Source organism: Myxocyprinus asiaticus, chromosome 39 (genome assembly GCF_019703515.2).
Source record: "Myxocyprinus asiaticus isolate MX2 ecotype Aquarium Trade chromosome 39, UBuf_Myxa_2, whole genome shotgun sequence".
Classification (NCBI taxonomy): domain Eukaryota; kingdom Metazoa; phylum Chordata; class Actinopteri; order Cypriniformes; family Catostomidae; genus Myxocyprinus; species Myxocyprinus asiaticus.
In genome coordinates this window covers 33,866,224-33,890,014 of record NC_059382.1, presented here as the reverse complement: position 1 = coordinate 33,890,014, position 23,791 = coordinate 33,866,224, and the positions used below count along the sequence as shown (strand labels likewise).

Sequence of the window (23,791 nt, the reverse complement as noted above, 5' to 3'; positions counted from 1 at the left end):
AGGCAGTCCCATTGGGGTCCCCAAATCGCCCCCAGTGCTAGCCGCGCTGGCCTCATACCCGTGGGTAAAAGGACCGAGGCGGGGAGCCTCTGGGGTGGCTTGCTTTCTTACGAAGGCGAGCCGCGACCGCATCTTTGCCATGGACATGTCCTCGCAATGAGAACATGACCATCCACGAATGCTGTCTCCGTGTGAGCAGTGCCCAGACACGAAAGACAGTGATCGTGACCATCAGATGGCGAGAGATAACGTGCGCAACCAGGAATAACACACAATCTGAAAGGCATCTTTAAAAAGACACATCTTTGAAAAGACGTTCCGTGTGTGCCGCTCTTTTAGAGAAGTATACTCTTATTTCTGCCGAAGTGCCCAGGGGCATTCTCTGCATTGCATCCGGTGCAGAGGGGGGAGAAGCTGCTGAAATGCGCCATCAGATCAAGCAGAGGTGAATGAACACTCGTGGGAATTCAGCTCAGTGAGCATGAACGTTCGGCTCCGAAGAGAAAATCTTGCATACCAGATCCTTTTATACCCGTATATCCGGGGGAGTGGCAATTTTCATTGGCCTTTTATCAAAGACCAGAGGTGTCTCGGGCTCCCAAGAGTGACCCCTAGTGTCACTACATCGACACAACATCGAGTGAGTGACAGATAGGGAACATGATTTACTGAAGAAAAACATGTTCCTGGATCAACATTCAAATTGGTTCTGGAACAACATTTAAATCAACAAATCAGATTTTAGGTTCAGGTTTAGGGTTAGGATCAGAGTTAGGATTAGGGTCTTGAACAACATTTTTATCAACCAATTGTTGATAAGAAATGTATTCCTTTAAATATTTGTAAAATAAAGCAAGGAGTCAAGTCAGAGGTTTAGGATTAGATTACAGTAAGGGGTGAGATTAAGGACAAGGTCAAATTCTAAAGGTAATGTTTCCAAACTAAGGTAAACTGAGCTGCTTGCTTCTGAAATGTTAAATAAGCAGTATTAAACTTTAATTAGGGCCTTGATAATGTTGACACATTCAAAGTTTTTAGCACTTTAATGCAAAGCAAGTCTTGTGTTGAGCCTGTTTCTTCTCTGGTAGTGAGGGAATTAAACCTGCTGGTGGTTCTTTGCAAATTAAATTTTTTTTTTTTGCCTTCTGCTTACTATTACCTCAATGCTTAATTTCTGCCCCTCACAAAACCTATTAAACCTGGTTCAACTGCAGGACAGTTTGCCTCTCCATTAACTTGGGATGTGTGTCATTGTGCAAGGAAAACATAAACCAACAGTAAACTCTAAAGGGACTTTATCTATTGCTAAGAACAGAAATTACTGAGCATTATTTGAGCATCCTGCACGCTTACAAAAATTTACAATTAAATTATGATACCCATAGTAGCATAGTTAAAACTGCTAGTGTTACTTCAATTAAATGATGGCAATTTGGTACTGTTTTTAATGGTCTTTTGGTTAAACAGTATGGCTACCATGGTGAATTTGTGAAAGGGCAATGAAGCCCAAGCTTAAATGCTTTTCATGCAACTTGGTCTCATAGAATCATGTTACTGTGCCAACATTTTTTCAACATTATTTTTGCAGTGCTCGTTGTTTGTATCTAGGCATTTTTTTCTGGTGAAATGAACACTAGAGGTGCTACAGCAACAATAATTTTTATTCTCTTTCAAACAAAATGCATGTAAAACAGCAGATTATCAGTTCTTTTCCTTATGACATTTAAACACTCTTACTATAGCACACGATTTGTAAGGCGATACATTTTGACTTTTGGATTACAACTACATGTACAAGCTTGTTCAGATGAAATTACATTTCACGGTAGCTCAACTGACAGATCATTGCACTTGCAATGCAAAGGACCGGGGCACGAGTCATGAAGAGCATGCGACTTGAGCCCAAAGTGTCATAAAAACACCATAAAATAATATGATTGCTTCTGTAGATGTGTATTTTGATCTCACATTTGCTTTGCATTACACTATTGGTTAAGTTAGGTTTAGGTTAAGGTTTAGGGAAAAGAGGTAGGTTTTGTTGATTTAAAGGAATATTCCAGATTCAATACAAGTTAAGCTCAATCAACAACATTTGTGGCATACTATTGAAAACCACAGAAATTTATAAGGACTTTACTATCCTTTTCTTGAAAAAAAAAAAGCAAAAATCTGGGTTGCTGTGAGGCACTTACAATGGAAGTAGATGGGGGCCTATTTCTGAATGTTAAAATACTGTTTCAAAAGTATAGACAAGACAAACACTTTGAATGTAAACATGATTTTAGTGTGATAAAATAACTTACTAACCTTTTCTGTATAAAATTATAGCGAATTTTACAAATTCGTTGCCATGATGATTTTATCAACAAACCTTAAAACCCTAAAATGACTAAAAAAAATAACATTTAAAAAAAATTTAGAGCTCAAATGATACATGAGTTTTAACAGAGGAATTAATGTAAGTGCTTTTATAAAATTATAAGCTTCACATTTCTGCCTTTAAACCTTCCAAAAATTGGCCCCATTAACTTCCATCGTAAGTGCCTCACTGTAACTCGATTTTTGATTTTTTTAAAAGAAAAGGAGGGACGGGTCAAAATAATGTTTGTGGTCATCAACATTATGCCACAAATGCTATTGATTGAGCTTAACTTGTATTGAACCCGGAACATTCTTTTAAAATTCCATAGCGCATTAACCTTAAAAACTCATCCGTTTGGAAGAACATCTAACTTGCTTTTAGAGCTATTTAGTAGACATTTCGCATCTAACCTGCCACAATACGTGTAAGGAGCCACGTAATATTTCGCGAAAATGTCGCCAAAATCAAATCATTTTCATGAGATCAGGCTGACTGATTGCTATATTGGACTATTTCCATTGTGAATCATCTTTTATGAAAATCTAAATCTATATGGCAATAAATAAATAGATTAACGAATACATTTACAAATAAAAATGAACTTTAATTCATTATTATTTGGTTGAATATTTAGCTTTGCACATACATACAGTACAATGCTCACGTGGACTACATATGGCTTTCCTGTGAGAAATGTAAAAAAAAAAAAAAAAAAGAGTGCATTTTAATTCCCAGCCATAAAGAATGTCTTCCCAGTGACTGCTCTGTTCGTGACAATGCAAATGTTTGTGTTCAAAATGAACAAATTGTAATAAATGAGAGAGAGCGAGATGATAAGAAAGAAGGGAATGAGAGGGAAGCAATGAGCAGAAATGAAAAGACATCTTAGCACATTCCCACATTAAAATGCATGAAGGCAAGTGTCATATCCTTGAGCAAACCTGTTCATGCTATGCCGAGTTGCACACATTCAATTACGCATGCTTCTCTCACACCTCCTCACCCATTCCTTTCCCCATCACAACCCCATCCTCACCCTCACCCGACACTTCACAAGCACATACATGGGTCAATGACCTGACGCTCACTGTATTTTCTTTTTTTTTTTTGTCCAGATCTATTGTTATCCAAACAATACATTTTAAAAATGTAATTCATTAAAAATTAATACTCTTTTTCAATTTTTTTGTGGGGCTTAAAGGCATGCTTTGCCTAGAAATTAACTTATTTTATCATTTACTCACCCTCAAGTCATTTAAAACCCATATTAATACCAAAAAAGAAAATTTTTATAAAAATCCCAAAATCTTAATTTACACGATAACTTCCATTTTTTAGTAATAAAAAATGTCACTAAAGATCTCACATAACAACGTGATCTCATGAAACTGTGTGCTTACATAAAGTGTTGTTTTAGCAAATGTATATTTTCTTGCATTTGCATAGACAGTGAAACGTGCAATATTTGACATTTTTACAGCATCTATACATACTAATTTTATGTATCAACACTTTTAGAAACGTATTGTAGGGCTTTACTGGTTGTTTAGATCAGTGTTACTATCAGAAATAATTGGTAATTATTTCTGTAGTTATTAATCAATATTTAAATTAATTAATTGGATCTAACTCATTAAAACCTCATATGGGACTCCAGTAAATGTAGTGTGCTACGTTTAGGAGCAAGTTTGGTTATTAGCAATAATTAATAATTATCAAAGATAATTATTAATTATTAAAATCAATAGAACATTGATGAGAATCAATGTTAGCTTTTTTAATCCTTTAAATCAACAGTTATCAAAGATAATCGTTAATTGTTAACGTCGATGAAACATTAATTAAAATTAACACTAGCTTATTGATCATTCAAATTCAATCAAAGATAATTATCAATTATCAAAAATCAATAGAATATTAATAAGGATTAACATTGACGGGGCACCACCCCGGAATCAGGGACTAATAACCGAATATTAAAACCGAAGAATAAATAAAATATCCGAAGAATATCGTTTTTTGGGAAAAAAAACAATGAATGAAGGTTTGAATCCGAGCACTGACATCCCGTCAGCGTGACACAGGCGTATGCAAAACAAACCAAACACTGCTCTTTGTAATATAAACAAAGTTTATTTATGCAGTAATATCAAATAATAATTAATACAATGCAGTCAATAAACTTCCGACTTACAACTACAAACTAAACAGTGATATGATTAGATATGGAAATAAAATAATCCTATAACACATAAGGTGTGTGTGTGACAGTGTGTGTGTGTGTGTGTCAGTGTGGTTAGTGAGAGAGAGAGAGAGAGAGAGAGAGAGAGAGAGATTATTAAGTGACAGCTCGAAAGCTGATTTCGCGATAGCTGGAGATAAAGCAGCCGTGTTCATCACTCAGAGACGCGGTTTTATGAGCGGGGCTCGTAAAAGTCCTGCGTTATTTGACTCTAATGGATGAACTCAGTTTCTGTCTCACCCGCAATGGCGAAAATGCACAACAATCCAATTTGGTTGGACCACAATACAGCAAAACAAATTTGTGATAATTAATACCCTGAGTATTAATAATGAGCGGACATGGCGGTCCGTAAACTGTACAAGCAAAAACCTTGAAACACAAGAATAACACGCTATAATATTCTATCTCTGCCCAGATGTAAACCTCTTACTTGAATCGCATGAGGACACAGGTAGAATGTGTTTTCCTCCGTCCTTTAACTTTGACCCGGTTCCTTGAGGCTCGTGTGATGACGGGAGGCCATTTCCTCGTGCTGTCGGCGGGCGGTACGGCTGTTGATTGTCGGCAGGCTGGCGGAGAACTCAGAAATATCGACTTGATTGAAGATGGAAGAGAAATCTTTAATCTCTTCACTTCTGTAGGCCAACGGATGAAGATGCGAATTGCTCGGCGGTCTCCTTCGGATCCGTTAGAGTGTTCGGTTGAACACAGAGTAATCTCAACTCGTCCAGCGAGATGGAGATTGTATGGCTACAGTTTCAAGTCGGACATTACTTCCTTATGCCACGAGGCTGCACCGGAGAGCAGCAAAAAGCTACGTCCGTATTCGGTGAACTAAGTCGCTGGAAGCAACTCTGGAAGCATTTCAGAATTATTTGAAGTCCTGATGATGTCATGTTTGAGGGACATTCTGTGGTGTGCCTCATCCAATAGGAGTTGAGAGCTCGATCCTTTAGAGGGCAAGGCTTCATGGATCTGTAGTCTGTTTTGGACTCCCTTTGTTTGATTTTGGGGCGATTTTTATCAGTAAAATTTACGACTTAGAAGGTGGGGGCTTGAGTTATGTTTTTATGACTGTTAGGCCTGCCTTTGTCTTCTATCTGAACACATGAGGCCCAACAGTATAAATGATTGTGTATACTGACGGAATCCATAAATATTGAATTAATCAAAATTAATCAGTTCATTTTATAATTTATAATCAATGAGATTGGTTAAATGTTAAGTTCCATTACATTTATTTAATGCAGGTGATGCATTTACCAAATATTACATTATAATGGTGTCATTCTGTTCAGTGTGATTTCTGCTTCCTTATACAACTTGTTCAAAGGATTGTATCACTTTAACCAAGACAAAACATTTTAATGTTAAAACGAATAACAAATGCTATAATCATTTAATAATTCATTAAGAATTTCATTTTTATTTTGTTCGCCTTGGGACGCAAAAAGAGTTTTCAGAGTATGCTGTGGCTTAAAAGATAACTCCGTTTTATGAACAGATCCAGATACAAGCCTTTTACTCAACAATCTCCATCCGCAGGGGGCCTGGGTAGCTCAGCGAGTATTGACGCTCACTACCACACCTGGAGTCGCGAGTTCGAATCCAGGGCGTGCTGAGTAACTCCACTCAGGTCTCCTAAGCAACCAAATTGACCCGGTTGCTAAGGAGGGTAGAGTCGGATGGGGTAACCTCCTTGTGGTCACGATTTTTGGTTCTCACTCTCAATGGGGCGAGTGGTAAGTTGTGCGTGGATCGCGGAGAGTAGCATGAGGCTCCACATGCTGTGGGTCTCCGCGGTGTCATGCACAGTGTGCCACGTGATTAGATTCACGGATTGACTGTCTCAGAAGCGGAGGCCACCACGAGGACCTACTAAGTAGTAGGAATTGGGCATTCAAAATTGGAGAAAAGGATCTCCATCTGCTGTAGCACCCGTAATAGCCTTAAAAGTGAAAACCCGCACTGATTTCAAAAGTAAAAAGTTGCTGCCTCAAGAAGAGTTACAAGTACGACAAAAGTTTTAAGGCAGTGATGTCAAATGCTTATTGGCTCTCACATGTCTCTTGATCGATTGAGACATGCCATATTTTGTGATGTTTTCGTTTGAATGAGATATGACAGCGCTTTCACAAAGTGCATCAGGAGAAGATTTACAGCAATTAATAACTTAAATTCCACTCTCTACCTCACACAAAGCTGTTGTATATCATCAGGGAGCACATCGAATGTAGCACATTGTTGTTTCAACTATATTTGTACTGGATTTAGCAGTTTTTCTTATTAAACTATTGTGATTAAATTTATCTGCCTGTTAAGTTTTTATATGGTTAAGAAATGGTTAGGGGTAGGGGTGGAATTAGTGTCTCATATATATATATATATATATATATATATATATATATATATATATATATATATACTCTACAGTATATACTCACCGAGCACTTTATTAGGAACACCTGTACACCTTCTTATTCATGAGATTATCTAATCAGCCTATCGTGTGGCAGCAGTGCAGTGCATATACGTATCATACAGATACGGGTCAGGAGCTTGAGTTAATATTTACATCAACCATCAGAATGGGGAAAAAAAAAATATCTCAGTGATTTCGACTGTGGCATGATTGTTGGTGCCAGACGGGCTGGTTTGAGTATTTCTGTAACTGCTGATCTCCTGGGATTTTCATGCACAACAGTCTCTAGAATTTACTCAGAATGGTGCCAAAAACAAAAAACAGTGAGAGGCAGTTCTGCATACGGAAACGCCCTGTAGATGAGAGAGGTCAACGGAGAATCTCCAGACTCCAATTACAAATAGATGTATTTATTAGAAATATCTAATAAATAATTACAAATATTAATAACATGGATTTGTGGATTCAAGTGTATTTATGATGTATTTGTAAATACTTTATGTTGCTAAAGCTGTAAATACGTTAAAATGTTTTCGATGCTGTCAAAATGTCCATACTGTATGTTTCAGTGTCTATACAAACGTACAAAAATGTGCAGTTAAATTTTATGTACAAAATACTTATAATACTTATTATAATAATTTTAAAAGTACTTATAATAATGAAATCAGGCTGCACATAAACATGTGTGCCACTGTGAACGGGCTTCTCTCACAGCGCTCATGAACAAGCAACGGGAATCAAAATTTTCACCAAAAAATGACTACTGCATGGACTACTTTTTACAATACTTTTGGGTCCTTTTCAGTGAGTCACTAAACTGTCATTGTATAAAATTTTTTTAAAAAGGCACAGAAATATATGTTTGGTTTGGAACGACATGAGGGTGATTAAATTATAATTTCTGGGTAAACAATCCCATTAAAGGTGCACTCTGTAAGTTTTTCCTCATTGAAAATGTTTTGCACACAAAGAAATGAATAGTAATTTTGAAATATATGTATAAAATCATGAGCATTCACATGAGATGACACATAACCTTTTGAAAGCTAATTTATTTTACTTGGAGGGGGTCCCCTCATGTGAGCAACCATTTTAGGATCACATGACCAGCTGAATACTACTCGCTTACTCGAATTTACTTGAATCTCGAATCTCAGTTAATGGAAACTTTCACTTATGGATTAAATCAATCAAGGCTGACTGAATAGTTAATTCCTACAATGACATCGATAACAAAAAACAATTGTATTTGAATGTGGCGGCATCCATGCCCCTAGGTGTCAGTATAAGTCCAAGATGACATATTCAAAAATGACTGAGTGCACCTTTAGAGTAAAAAAACACAGTGAAACTGTCCGGAGACTGTAAAAATATCATAAAACGTTTGGCATAATCTAATCTTCCCTAAACAGGCAGTAAAGCAATTTTGTTTTAAAATATTATTAAAATCTGAAAAACTTGTCAGCATGGCATAACCAACATGCAGGTAGCCATTTTGATGTCATGTATTGATGTCATAACCTTTTAGACCCACAGTACTGTATATTCAAAAATGTAAAAAATGTATGACACAAACATGAATATAAAGATTACATTTGTAATCTTTGAACTTGGCACATGTGTTTTAAAGTAGGAGAAGATTTCTCCTATATATAATCTTGAACATCCTTATTTGTCATTGACCCACATACGAATGCCTCACACCCCTCCACCTTACCGATGGTGCAATACTCTCCATTCCAGCCCGGGCTGCATTCACACTTTCCATCCTTGCAGGTTCCGTGCTCGCTGCAGCGAGGGTGACAAGCCCGTTGCTCACACCCGGCTCCCATCCAGCCCTGGTCGCAGCGACAGCTGCCTGCCACGCAGATGCCGTGTCCACCACAGTCAGCTGTGCACAGCTCTGTGGGAGACAGAGAAAGGAGGTGTGTTGTAAAAGAGTAGATAGGACAAGAAGATGGGTAAAGAGAAAGCAAATCCAGGAGTTATTGTCAGTGATGGGGCAGCCACGCTTCACTACCTTGTCTGAATGGCGGTGAAAAGAAATTCTCGCAACCTCATAAAGGGGGCAATCCCCTTCGGATAATACAAATCTAATAAGACCATTACAAAGCAGGGGTTCTGGGACTGTGGGAGCAGATTTTCTATCGTGTCTCTTCCTTTTTTTGATAAACTCTTTTTTGGGGGATTCCTCCTTTGTGCAGAGGAGAGTAGGCAGAAACGCAAGAGAAAAAGAAGAAAAACTAATTTGACTTCGTATAGAATTGGAGACAACATTCCTGTAGCTCAACTAGTGGATGCAACATCAAGGTAATGGGTTCAATTTTCAGGGAACACTGTAAAAAGCTGATAAAATGAACAGTGTTGTGTAAGGTTCTCAAAAAAGTAATCCACTGCCAATTACATTTCTAAAATTATAATCAGTTTACACTTCGCATTACTTCACAGGAAAAGTAATCACATTACTTATTACTTTACTTTTAAGTTACTTTCTAAAACATTTTTATCAAAAAATGCTTATTTTACTAAACAAATTCAAAACAATGTCTATATTTCCACCTTGTTCATTGACAAACGTAAGTCAAACACTCACCACAACACTTTTATCCCTTACAATGACTTGTTAGAGACTCTTCAGTTGTCACAGAAACACAAACAGATGTGCATATCATAACATAATTCATGTTTTAAAGGTATTCTACATAAATAATACTATTTTGACAACATGTGTAACCCAAGTAATCTACATAAATTAAATTAACTTAACTCAAAGTCGCATGTCTCATTACATGTTTCGCTGCAGTTTCCCAGTGAAATGTCCAGCGAGGGGCACCAAAAGCAAGTGAAATGGTGTTGTAATCAGATGACGTTTACAAGGTGAATGTTAAATGGAGGTTTTAATGAGAAAAACATACCTCCTTAAAAATTTAAGCTAAACCTAACCAATAATGTCCTTAAAACAAATGAAAGGTAAACAAAACAGATATCCTTACCCTAAACCAACAACTAAACCTAACCGATAGTGTCCTAAAAGCAAATGCAACATAAAAAAGACGATTTCCTGAAAAAGTAAATAAATGAATAAAAGTTTTAAATAAATAAATACACGTCATTTTGTGTCACTTCTATGACACTTTGGTCTCATTTCATGTCAGCTTGTGTGCTTGGCTGGGCTAAAACCGCGGCCTTCCAAGTCCAAAGTCCAACACTATCAGGTGAGCTACCACGCAAGCTAATCACATTGGAATAAGTGTGGAAATGTAGGTGGGTCTGTAATACAAGCGTTAAAATATATTTTATTTCAAATTGTGCGATAAACAGTGTTTCAATATCACAACATAGCACTATGTGAGTAACAGAGGGAAAAATCTCTCAAAAGTTTACAACGCAGATGAATGTGGCCCAGATCTGATTTTTTTTTCTGATTTTTTGTTAAGTTGTTCACATAACATTTTTAATGTAGACCATATCAGACACTGGTCTGAACAGCTGATACTCCTAAACTGACCTGCATGCGTGTAGCACTCCATGAGCATGCGTATAACCAACTACGACATGTTCATCATTATAGTATGAATAATGAATTAAATTATAATTAAAAATGTAATTATCCGACACATGCCTCTCTGATAATATGTCCGCTAGTGATTGAGAAAGACCGTTGATGGATAAAGTATTTTTATGTAGTCATTTGCCTTCGTATGGTGGAATTTAAATAATCATCGACGTTCAAGTGAAATATTACCTACGAGTGAAACACTCCATAAAATCAAAAGACAGCAGGTAAAATGGCATATCATACACCGATCAGCCACAATATTAAAACCACCTGCCTAATATTGTGTAGGTCCCCCTCATTCCACCAAAACAGCAGCAACCTGCATCTCAGAATTCAAGAGTTCTGTGGATGGAAACGCCTTGTTGATGAGAGAGGTCAACAGAGTATGGCCAGACTGGTTCGAACTGACAAAGTCTATGGTAACTCAGATAACCAATCTGTACAATTGTGGTGAGAAGAATAGCATCTCAGAATGCTATTGTGAGATGCAGGTTGGTGCTGTTTTGGCGGCACGAGGGGGACCTACACAATATTAGGCAGGTGGTTTTAATACTGTGGCTGATTGGTGTATATGTAAGGTAAGAAAATTTATCTTTATTTATTTCATATTTCCATTGACTGGCTTGCATTCATATTTTGATACAAATTGAGAAATATAGAAACTGTGTTTTCTGAGCGAGTGACACAAGCAAAGAACGGCATTATATAAATCTACATCTGTATCTGTTCATACGCATATTTAACATGCAATCCAGATGAATCGCTGAACCCAACTATTGAAGAAACTGAATGCATTAACTAGACAGATATGACTTGCACTTAAAAGTTTTCAAATATAACAGGCGTATATATGCTGGAAATCAAGCATGCAAATGACAAATGTTGAGGTAGATTCATATAAATATATCATTAAATCTGACCTGGCTTTTCACACCGAAGACACATTGGAAAAAATCAGATACATATCTGATTTATTTCCACATATGAAAGTGGCCCAGATCGGCTTTGAAAATGTCAGATTCCGCTTGTGGCTGTTCATACGATCATCCAATTAACAGATCTGTGTCACATGTGAGTGAAAAAAATCAGGCCCAATGTGGGCCACATTCAGCTGTGGTGTGAAAGTAGCCTTTGTGTTTATAAAGTCAAAATCAGTAGTTGTACTCGGGACTTGTGTGAGAGTGAATAAAATGCACAGCTGATGTAGCACCTCTAGAAGGTGAAACATACAACTCAGTTTGCAAAAATATAGTTATAGTAATGTTTATTCTATGAAACTAGGTTGAAAAGTCAGTAACTGCAATCTGATTAACCCATGTGTTGTGTTAGATTTGTGCTAACATATTTTGTGTTCACGGTCAATGACCGGCCTACTAAAATTGTTTATAAATCTCTCATATTGCATAGATTATCATAAAATATTGCATTTGATCTTTTTACCAACTTCTTTTTTAGTAATTATGACTTTGTACTGCTTTTTTAAACAAATTTTTTCCCTGTTGAAAAAAAATAATAATAATAAAAAAATAATATATATACACTATATTGCCAAAAGTATTCGCTCACCCATCCAAATAATTGAATTCAGGTGTTCCAATCACTTCCATGGCCACAGGTGTATAAAATGAAGCACCTAGGCATGCAGACTGCTTCTACAAACATTTGTGAAAGAATGGGCCGCTCTCAGGAGCTCAGTGAATTCCAGCGTGGTACTGTGATAGGATGCCACCTGTGCAACAAGTCCAGTCGTGAAATTTCCTCGCTACTAAATATTCCACAGTCAACTGTCAGTGGTATTATAACAAAGTGGAAGCGATTGGGAATGACAGCAACTCGGCTACGAAGTGGTAGGCCACGTAAAATGACAGAGCGGGTTCAGCGGATGCTGAGGCGCATAATGCGCAGAGGTCGCCAACTTTCTGCAGAGTCAATCGCTACAGACCTCCAAAGTTCATGTGGCCTTCAGATTAGCTCAAGAACAGTGCGTAGAGAGCTTCATGGAATGGGTTTCCATGGCTGAGCAGCTGCATCCAAGCCATACATCACCAAGTGCAATGCAAAGCGTCGGATGCAGTGGTGTAAAGCACGCCGCCACTGGACTCTAGAGCAGTGGAGACGCGTTCTCTGGAGTGACGAATCACGCTTCTCCATCTGGCAATCTGATGGACGAGTTTGGGTTTGGCGGTTGCCAGGAGAACGGTACTTGTCTGACTGCATTGCGCCAACTGTGAAGTTTGGTGGAGGGGGGATTATGGTGTGGGGTTGTTTTTCAGGAGCTGGGCTTGGCCCCTTAGTTCCAGTGAAAGGAACTCTGAATGCTTCAGCATACCAAGAGATTTTGGACAATTCCATGCTCCCAACTTTGTGGGAACAGTTTGGGGATGGCCTCTTCCTGTTCCAACATGACTGCGCACCAGTGCACAAAGCAAGGTCCATAAAGACATGGATGAGCGAGTTTGGTGTGGAAGAACTTGACTGGCCTGCACAGAGTCCTGACCTCAACCCGATAGAGCACCTTTAGGATGAATTAGAGTGAAGACTGCGAGCCAGGCCTTCTCGTCCAACATCAGTGTCTGACCTCACAAATGCGCTTCTGGAAGAATGGTCAAAAATTCCCATAAACACACTCCTAAACCTTGTGGAAAGCATTCCCAGAAGAGTTGGAGCTGTTATAGCTGCAAAGGGTGGGCCGACGTCATATTAAACCCTATGGATTAAGAATGGGATGTCACTTAAGGTCATATGCGTCTAAAGGCAGATGAGCGAATACTTTTGGCAATATAGTGTATATATATATATATATATATATATATATATAATACATAATAAATTAATAACCACTTGCTTGATCCGAACGAAATAATCGTAATTTTAAAGCTTAGAATCTGGACTTAGAATGCATATAGCTGATCCTACCAATTCTTAAATAATGCTTTTTAATTTGCTGACAAATGAAAACTGATTTGTTCTCATCATTTGCAAATTTGTTATAAAAAATATATTCGGATTTGGTAAAACAATAAAAAAGATGAGATGTGCCATGTGTTATACTGTATATTGGTGGAAAGGTCTAAATTTGTAGAATGCAATCAGCAAATTTGTTTCACTTAGAGGCCAAACTGCAGTGAGTTTTAGTATATGAAATTCCCACAGACACACATAAACATAAAAACAAGAGTGTCTTTTTGTCATGTTTTTCCTTATTAGTTCCTGAAATATACGTACATATAATATAGAGAATGACATATTGAAACTTACAGCAGACTAAACCGATTCAAACGTGCACAAACACAACATAATGAGTAGATCTTGAAATATTCCTCAAAGAGTGTGCATGGAAAAACGATGCACAAAAGGGTGCTCAACACACATTGTGTGTGAGTGTGTTTGTGTTTGTGTGTGTGTGTGTGTGTGTGTGTGGTGTGTGTGTGTGTGTGTACATGTCCGAGGACTTTGTGTGCAAACACACATCTGACATATGTGCTCATCTAAAGGATTGGGATGCTCCTGAACACCTAATATTTCTGTATTTTGTAGTCTAATCCATTAAGTTCCAATGGCTGGTCGTTTTTGACCGGGAACACAACAAGTGTAACAAAGGGAAATAATATAAAAAATAAAATAAAAATAAAAATAAAGAAAATGGTCCACAATTTTTGTGTGTTTTCAGATACAATATGTGAACAAATTCAAGGACTTTTATTCCAATTGAATAAAGTAAAAAAAAAAAAAAAAAAAAAAAAATATATATATATATATATATATATATATATATATATATATATATATATATATATATTATTATTATTATTATTATTATTATTATTATTATTATATTAGAAAATTGTTGTTAGAAATTGTTAGAAAAAAATCCTAAAAAGTCACCCGGGTCAAAATGATGGAACCACAACATAAGGGTTCAACTAATTTAAAATGTAATGTGTTACACTACATTTTAGTTAAAAAGTATTACATAAATTAATTACTTTGAAATCATATTACACCCATAACTGAAAATATATTCTGTTAATACACTGCAAGTTGTTTTGGATAAAAGGCCAAATGAATGCAATAAATGTAAACATAAAAGCATAAAGCATTAAGGTGGAAGGCCTACAAAACATCAAGAAAATAAATAAACATGATAAATATAAATGCCCTCTTCACTGAAGGCAAGGGAGCCCAGCACAGAGGATAAAACATTGATTATGTATCACTGTCTAATTAGACAAACCTTTTCACAAAATCCAAAAAGGACTTAGGGGAAGGTTGCCTATAGGCCATTAATGAGTCAATTGTGTTCATGTAGCTCTCCATTTTGTCATTGTTACAAATTAATTTTAGTCTTTTCAGGCACAAACCATAACATGGCATTACCAGATTTGAAAGCTTGAAAAAAAAAAAAAAAAAAAAAAAAAAAAAATCCTTCCCTCTTGCTAATTGCAGTACTGGGCCTTTATTAAATTATGTAAATGCCCTTAATTTCACATGCAACATTTCAATTAGAGGCATCCTAATGGCATTTCATTCAGAGCTGCTTAAAGTTGTCAAGGAGACTCACAGTTGCTCATTTTCTCTCATTCTTGCGCTACTTTACAGTCCTCATTTTGCCTAATATTTCTGCCTCTCTTTTACCACGCACACACACAAATAATTCGCTTGATTATACAAATATTGTTTTTTCATAAAGGTGTTCCTCAAAGTGATTCCCATAAAGGTAACAGAACAACCAAGTGACAGAATGACTCCATCTGTGAATTTTTCCCACAATGGTTCACAGCTGGGCAAAGACACTAAGAGCGTTGTGCAAAAATTGGGTGACTCCTGCTTGTGTCCTTTAATGAAGGAGGAGAACTAATTGATGCAGATCTTGATTGTGTGCAACAGCTCATTTCAGAACGTGGCGGAGCTGCCAGGCTGCCCACATACTAGAGTTGAAAGCTTTCTTATTCAATTACCAGCACTGACTAAAAGAACGGAGAGGAAACAAAAGGGAGAGAGCGAGAGAGAGGATTTATTCCAAGCCTTTTTTTTTTTTTTTTCACATCAAAGGAGGGGCTTTTGACCACTGTGTGGCGCTAACAGGGAGTTCTCACAAAAAGATGAGGTTTTTAAGGTTGGTGCTCTATCAGGTTTAAAATCAACAAACAAAACAAAACAAACCTCCCTACCCTAAAACTTAAACCTAAACCTATCTGATAAAAAGAAACCATGTTAGTTTGTGGTGCGTCCATGACACTTTGGGCTGACGTGTCAACTTGCGTTGTCTTTGGGACTTGTACACTGGTCCTTTGCATTCATCAGTTGAGGTACAGCACAATTTGATCGCACTTGAACAATGTTGTAAATGTAGTTGGTTAAGGAAATCTTAAAATGCATAGCCTTAAAAGTCACGTGCTATAGTAAAAGTATTTAGATGTTGGAAGATAGCATTGTGTGAGGAACAGGGCGAAAAGTAAATGTCATTGTTGTCGTAGTACATCTACTGTTCATTTCACCAAAAAACTGCCACTACATGTGTACGTACAATGAACCACATAAAAATAATTTTTGCTTAAATTTAGGCATAGTAATGCGATTCTATATAAGCAGGTGACTATAACAGTTAAGTTGTTTAATTTGCTGTGTGTTTTGTTTAAGTGGTTAAATGCATTAGCATATGGCAGTCCTCCTCTTTGGCCGGGCGATATTCCATCTTAATGAAGACTCTTAATGAAGAGTGCAAGTTCATCATAATTTAGTCATGCTGCCTCTCTTGCTTGAGAAGCCAGGCTTTAAATGGCTACTTCCTGCAAATCCCTCGGATTATCTAATAGGTCAGTCTGTCTGATTAGTATTAAAGTGAAATTCATAGTCACAGATAGTTGTGTTTTAAAAGTTTGCTGAAGCACAATTGTCATTAGTTCTGTGATCTCTTAAAGCCTTGTTTTAAAATAACTGTACTTCATTACTGTTTTTGAGTACTTATCAATGATAGATATCAATAACAAATTGGCCTCTGTTTCAGAATTGGTTTAGTGAAACAGCATTTGTCTTTGAGGCTTATGTTATGGGACTGTCTGGAAGAAACAAAAAGCCTAAACATACACTGTAAACATTTACTGTAACCTAAACTGAACCCAATTGGTGGAAAATATAAAAAATGGACAATTACAGTATACATCTAGGTTTGGGGCCACTGACAAATTTTCCATACTTTAAATTTACAACAAAATGTTTAATTACTTTTGATAGAAAAAAAGGTTGGATAATTATGAAAATTGTAATGCATCATTGCGAAAAATGTGAATAAAAATACATTTTATATTGTTAAAAGCTTCATTTTCAAAAAACTGTCAACATTCCAATTTAAAAATGTTTGAAATGTTCAATTCAGTTCAGTTTTCACCCATAAAAGCTGTGGATAGGCAACTGACAAATTCAAATATATTTTCTAAAAAATGTGTAAAAAAACATATGGTCAAACCATGAAATCTTTTTTATAGCTGAAAAGTCAGGGGACATGTTTGTGACCATATTTTGATATGGCCCAAATAATGACCAAAAATCTATATTTTTGAATATTAAACAATAATATCTGACAATACTTTTGATAAATGTTTGGATAATTGGGAAAAGTTCTAGTCCATCTACTGGCAAATTGTATGACAAGTTTTACCAACAAGGACAAATATATACAGTTGAAGTCAGAAGTTTACATACGTCTTAGCCAAATACATTTAAACTCATTTTATCACAATTCCTGACATTTAATCATAGAAAACTTTGCCTGTCTTAGGTAATTTAGAATCCCTACTTTATTTTAAGAATGTGAAATGTCAGAATAATAGTAGAGAGAATGTTTTATTTCAGCTTTTATTACTTTCATCACATTCCCAGTGGGTCAGAAATGTATATACACTTTGTTAGTATTCGGTAGCATTACCTTTAAATTGTTTAACTTGGGTAAAACTATTTGGGTAGCCTTCCACAAGCTTCTCACAATAAGTTGCTGGAATTTTGGCCCATTACTCCAGACAGAACTGGTGTAACTGAGTCAGGTTTGTAGGCCTTCTTTGCTCACACACGCTTTTTCAGTTCTGCCCACAAATTTTCTATCTAATGGAGGTCAGGGCTTTGTGATGTCCAGTCCAATACCTTGACTTTGTTGTCCTTAAGCCATTTTGCCACAACTTTGGAGGTAAACTTGGAGTCATTGTACACTTGGAAGACCCATTTGTGACCGAGCTTTAACTTCCTGGCTGATGTCTTGAGATTTTGCTTCAATATATCCACATAATTTTCCTTCCTTATGATGTCAGCTATTTTGTGAAGTGCACCAGTCCCTCTTGCAGCAAAGCACCCCCACAACATGATGCTGCCACCCCCATGCTTCACTGTTGGCATGCTCTGGGATAAACTTTGCACTTTTCGCACCAAACTATGTTCATCTCTAGGAGACAGAATGCGTCTCCTTCCTGAGCAGTATGATGGCTGTGTGGTCCCATGGTGTTTATACTTGCATACTATTGTTTGAACAGATGAACGTGGTACCTTCAGGTGTTTGGAAATTGCTCCCAAGGATGAACCAGACTTTTGGAGGTCCACCATTTTTGTGCACTGTCTTTGCTGATTTATTTTGATTTTCCCATGATGGCAAGCAAAGAGGCACTGAGTTTGAAGGTAGGCCTTAAAAATACATCCATAGGTACACCTCCAGTTGACTCCAATTAGCCTATCAGAAGCTAATTGGCTAATTGCCAAAAGGCTTGACATTATTTTCTGGAATTTTTCAAGCTGCTTTAAGGCACAGTTAACTTAGTGTATGTAAACTTCTGACCCACTGGAATTGTGATATACGCAATTAAAAGTGAAACAATCTGTCTGTAAACGATTGTTGGAAAAATTACTTGTGTCATGCACAAAGTAGATGTCCTAAACGACTTGCCAAAACAATAGTTTGCTAATATGAAATCATCCTGGTTACTTTCATAACCTCCATTCCCTGATGGAGGGAACGAGACGTTGTGTCGATGTAGTGACACTAGGGGTCACTCTTGGGAGCCCCGAACACCTCTGCTTTTTGAAAAAAGGCCAATGGGAATTGGCGAGTGGAATTTGCATGCCACTCCCCCGGACATACGGGTATAAAAGGAGCTGGTATGCAAACACTCATTCAGGTTTTGTGCTGAGGAGCCGAGACAAGGTCCCGGCCATTTCAGCGGGTAGTTCAGCAATGTGGCAAGAGGGACACGACGTCTCGTTCCCTCCATCATGGAACGGAGGTTACGAAAGTAACCAGGACCGTGTAGTGACACTAGGGGTCCCTATACAAAACGCCACAACTAGCTGAACTGTGTTACATGGACTGGCGGTGCGAGATGGTCCTGAGTGTGACGTCCTGAGTGTGATATGCCATGATGATGGCATCAATGAGCCAGTGGGCGATCCTCTGTTTGGAGACAGCGCTTCCTTTCCGCTGTCCACCAAAGCAGACAAAGAGCAGCTCGGAGCTCCTAAAGCTCTGTGTGTGATCCAAATAGACGCGTAAAGCACGCACCGGACACAGCAACGCCAAAACTGGGTCTGCCTCCTCCTGGGGCAGCGCTTGCAGGTTCACCACCTGATCCCTAAACGGGGCCGTGGGAACCTTGGGCACATAGCCCGTTCAGGGACTCAGGATCACATGAGAGTAGCATGGACCGAACTCCAGGCATGTTTCGCTGACACAGAATGCCTGCAGGTCCCCTACCCTCTTGATGGAAGTGAGCGCAGTCAGGAGGGCGCTCTTCAAAGAGAGTGCCTTAAGCTCAGCTGACTCCAGTGGCTCGAAGGGGGCTCCCTGTAGACCCCGAAGGACTACAGAGAGGTCCCATGAGGGGATGAGACGCGGTCTGGAGGGATTCAACCTCCTAGCGCCTCTCAGGAACCTGATGATCAGGTCGTGCTTCCCTAAGGACTTACCGTCCACTGTGTCATGGTGTGCTGCTATAGCGGCTACATACACCTTCAAGGTGGAGGGGGACAGCCGCCCCTCCAGCCTCTCCTGCAGGGAGGAAAGCACCGATCCGACTGCGCATCTCTGGGGGTCTTCCCATCGGGAAGAACACCACTTAGCGAACAGACGGCACTTCAAAGCATACAGGCGCCTTGTAAAGGGAGCCCTAGCCTGAGTGATCGTGTCTATCACCACAGGTGGTAGGCCACTTAGGTCTTCCGTGTCCCGTCCAAGGGCCAGACGTGGAGATTCCAAAGGTCTGGTTGCGGGTGCCAGCTGGTGCCCTGTCCCTGAGAAAGAAGGTCCTTCCTCAGGGGAATTTGCCTGGGGGGGGCTGTCGCGAGGAGTGTGAGGTCCGAGAACCACGTCTGGGTGGGCCAATAGGGTGCCACTAGGACGACCTGCTCCTCGTCCTCCCTGACCTTGTACAGGGTCTGTGCAAGTAGGTTCACTGGGGGAAACGCGTATTTGCGTAGTCCAGGGGGCCAGCTGTGTGCCAGCGCATCTATACCGAGGGATGCCTCGGTCAGGGCATACCAAAGTGGGCAGTGGGAGGATTCCCAGGAAGCAAACAGGTCTACCTGTGCTCGACCGAATCGACTCTAAATCAGCTGGACCACGTGGGGGTGGAGTCTCCACTCTCCCCTGAGTGTAACCTGTCTTGACAGCGCGTCCGCTGCGGTGTTGAGGTCACCCAGGATGTGAGTGGCTAGTAGCGACTTGAGGCAATGCTGACTCCAGAGGAGGAGACGGCGGGCGAGTTGTGACATAAAACAGGAGCGTAGACCGCCTTGACGGTTGATGTACGCTACCATCGCCATGTTGTCTGTCCGGACCAACATGTGCTTGCCCTGGATCAACGGCCAGAACCTCCGCAGGGCGAGCAGTACTGCCAACAACTCGAGGCAGTTGATGTGCCAACACAGCCGCGGGCCAGTCCAGGAGCCGGCGGTTGTGTGCCCATTGCATACGGCACCCCAGCCCGTCTTGGAGGCATTTGTCATAACCAAGATGCACCTGGAGACCTGCTCTAGGGGAACCCCTGCCTGTAGAAATGCTAGGTCGTTCCAAGGGCTGAAGAGGCGGCAACAGATCGGCATGATGACCACGTGATGTGTCCCGTGGTGCCATGTCCATCTCGAGTCTGAAGCCAGTGCTGAAAAGTGGTCTCATTTGCATCAACCTGAGTGGCGTGGCAATCGCAGAGGATGCCATATGCCCCAGGAGCCTCTGAAAAAGTTTCAGTGGAACCGCTGTCTTCTGTTTGAATGCCTTCAGATAGTTCAGCACTGACTGTGCGCACTCGTTCACGAGGCGCGCCATCATCGAGACTGAGTCCAACTCCAAGCCGAGAAAAGAGATGCTCTGAACCGGGGAGAGCTTGCAAACTGTTGGCATGCAGGGCGTTCATCTTTAAAAAGATGTTTCCGTGTGTGCCGCTCTTTTAGAAAGAAAATATACTCTTTTAGAATATACTCTTTTGCTCTGCCGAAGCGCCCAGTGGCGTTCTCTGCACTCCACGGGTGCAGAGGGGGAGAAGCCACTGAAATGCGCCATAAATCCAGCAGTTTTAGGTGAACGGTAAAGAGAACTGAGTTTGAATTAAATTCAGTGCACTGAATGCAACCTCTCGGCTCCGAAGGGAAAATCTGAATGAGTGGTTGCATACCAGCTCCTTTTATACCCGTATGTCCGGGGGAGTGGCATGCAAATTCCACTCGCCAATTCCCATTGGCCTTTTTTCAAAAAGCAGAGGTGTTCGGGGCTCCCAAGTGTGACCCCTAGTGTCACTACATCAACACAACGTCGAGTGAGTGACAGATAGGGAACTGTGGAGGGGTTAAAAAATGAGTTTGAATGATTCAACCTAAGTGTATGTTAACTATTATTTGTGAGGTTTTTGAAGACACCTTGTCTTTCACATTATCAAAAGCACAAGTGCAAGGCTCAAGTTCAGTCTAATGTAAGGCGGTGAAATTCAAAGCACCATATCCACAGGGTGCTGTTTAACAGAAAGTGGCTCTCTGCCTCCACCATGGGGTGATTAACCCCCACGTTCTTTTCACCCGCACCTCCTGATGGAGGACTAACTAGCGTGACAGAAACAACTCAAATGCGGAAATGTCTCTGTGAAAAGGCTGGTCAGGCATGACAGGGAGAGGGGTCGAGGAGAGGGGACTAAATTGTTTTGAAGCCATACAGAATTTTACCAAAAGGCCTTTTCATGTAGAGATAAAAGAAAGGAAGTGGCACAGTGGTAACTTTATCAATCAGCTTTCTAAATGGCTGCTTAATGGTGAGTTCACCCAAAAAAATACAAATCAAAAATAAAAAAAATATCAATTCTGTTATTATGTACTCCTAGTTAGTTACAAACCCACATGACTTTCTTTCTTAGCATCAGTCACCATTCACTTTCATATTGTGGTTAAAAAGAAGAAATGAAAGTCAGTGGTCACTGATGAACATTCTGCCTAACATCTTTGAACTATCATTTTATTTCAGTTTTTTTTTTTTTTAATTACCCCATATTAGAGAGAGAGAGAGAGACGTTGTTCTGTCATCTGACACATTTTTGTCCCCAGTATGAACAGACAGGATTGAATTGTTTTGATTTTAAAAAAAAATCACAATAAATATTTGCTTTTGGTGTTCATAGAATGTTCAGAACATTCAAAAATTCAAATTCAATACATAGAATTTTGTTTGGTACAATAAAAAACTCTTGCTTATTCTGTTATGTGCTAAAGATACAAAAACAAAGAGTTTACCAAAACACTTAACATACATTGTTTTCTCGGAATTTTCCCAATCACACAAGCTGAAAACAGTAAGGTAAATTACCTGAAGCATGGAATTACAGCCTGACACCTGTACTCACTCGAAATGTCTCCTTTTGTGTTCCACGGAAGAAAGAAACTCAAACGGGTTGGGAATGAGTAAATGACGACAGAATTTTATTTGTTGGGTGAACTATTCTATTAATAATACAACTTTAAAGATTTTTATTAATTTTATGTTTTTGCCATCTTGCTACTTTCACGTGAAGGTAATATAATAAATAATAAAATATTATATAAAATAATAAATATAAAGAATATGATTGTAACTTTCGGATTCTTCATTGTACTGACCTGTGGAGCAGTCGTGGCCTGTCCAGTTGTGGTCACAGTTACAAGTGCTCGTATCAGCCAAGAAGGTCCCATGTCCAGAACACTGTTCCATACAGGATGCACGTGGACTCTCGCATCCAGGATCCCCCCAGCCGACAAAACAGTGGCAATCGCCACGTACACAAACACCTCTTCCTGAGCAAGTAGGATCCAGGCAGTCCACTGCAAGGAAAATACATAAAACACATACGTAGTATCTAATTTCCACATGTATGATAAAAATATACAGACAACTCAGAGTTAAAATGCATCATCCAAGCCCCATTCATTTCACATCAGACCAAATGTATCATCAAAGACAAATGTTCTTCAAACTAAAAAGAGACACGTGTGTCCATGTTAAATCATCATAGCCCAGTGTCCCCTGCTGTTCCTCCTCCTTTGAAACTATCACTCAGGCCTTATTCATCCATCCCAGACCAAAAAAGTACAAAAAAGAGAGATTGAGATCGAGAGACAGAGAGAGAAAAAGAGAGAGAGAGAGAGAGAGAGACAGTGAGAGAGAGAAAGAGAGAGAATTTGAATTTTTAAACAAATTTATTTTCTCAATACACCAAAAAAATAAATAAAAAAAAAATAAAATAATGTGCACACAAAATAGAATACAACAATATTCGGTTTACAATAAAAAAAATTACATCTCAAATTTCAAATGTCAATCCAAAATAGGTGTAAATATTAAAAAGTCATCAATTATTGTGCAAAGAGACTCTTCACAACACCATTGTTCTACAAAAAACTCAAGATTGTTCATTGCTTTAAAAAAAACTACAATCCACCAAAACTCTTGCTATAACTAAACCTTTAAACAACGAAACCTCCACCTGTCCTGCTCTGCCTTCAACCTTGTTTTTTCTACTAATATGAATAGCAAGTTTAGCTTGAACAACTATAAAATTTAAAAGCTAACTTCTTTTTCTAATTGAAAAGGTTTACCTTGATCCAAAAATAAAACTCAAAAAAAAAAAAAAAAAAAAACACTCCAAAATTGGAAAATAAGCCTTAAGAACTCTAAATAACAATATCTGCAAACTGTTGGAACTTAACGTT

At 38.8% G+C, this 23,791-nt stretch overlaps 1 protein-coding gene across 6 annotated transcripts in view; it reads right to left on the bottom strand.

The window, feature by feature from the left end:
• Positions 1 to 23,791, bottom strand: part of LOC127430127 (teneurin-4-like) — a 443,558-nt gene that overhangs the window by 134,580 nt on the left and 285,187 nt on the right. For all 6 annotated transcript variants that reach the window (XM_051679634.1, XM_051679635.1, XM_051679636.1 and 3 more), the window contains exons 11-12: positions 22,703 to 22,903; positions 8,750 to 8,935 (exon numbers count right to left, since the gene is read on the bottom strand). In XM_051679634.1, the coding sequence (XP_051535594.1) occupies positions 8,750 to 8,935; positions 22,703 to 22,903 (387 nt within the window). The remainder of the gene's footprint in view (positions 1 to 8,749; positions 8,936 to 22,702; positions 22,904 to 23,791) is intronic.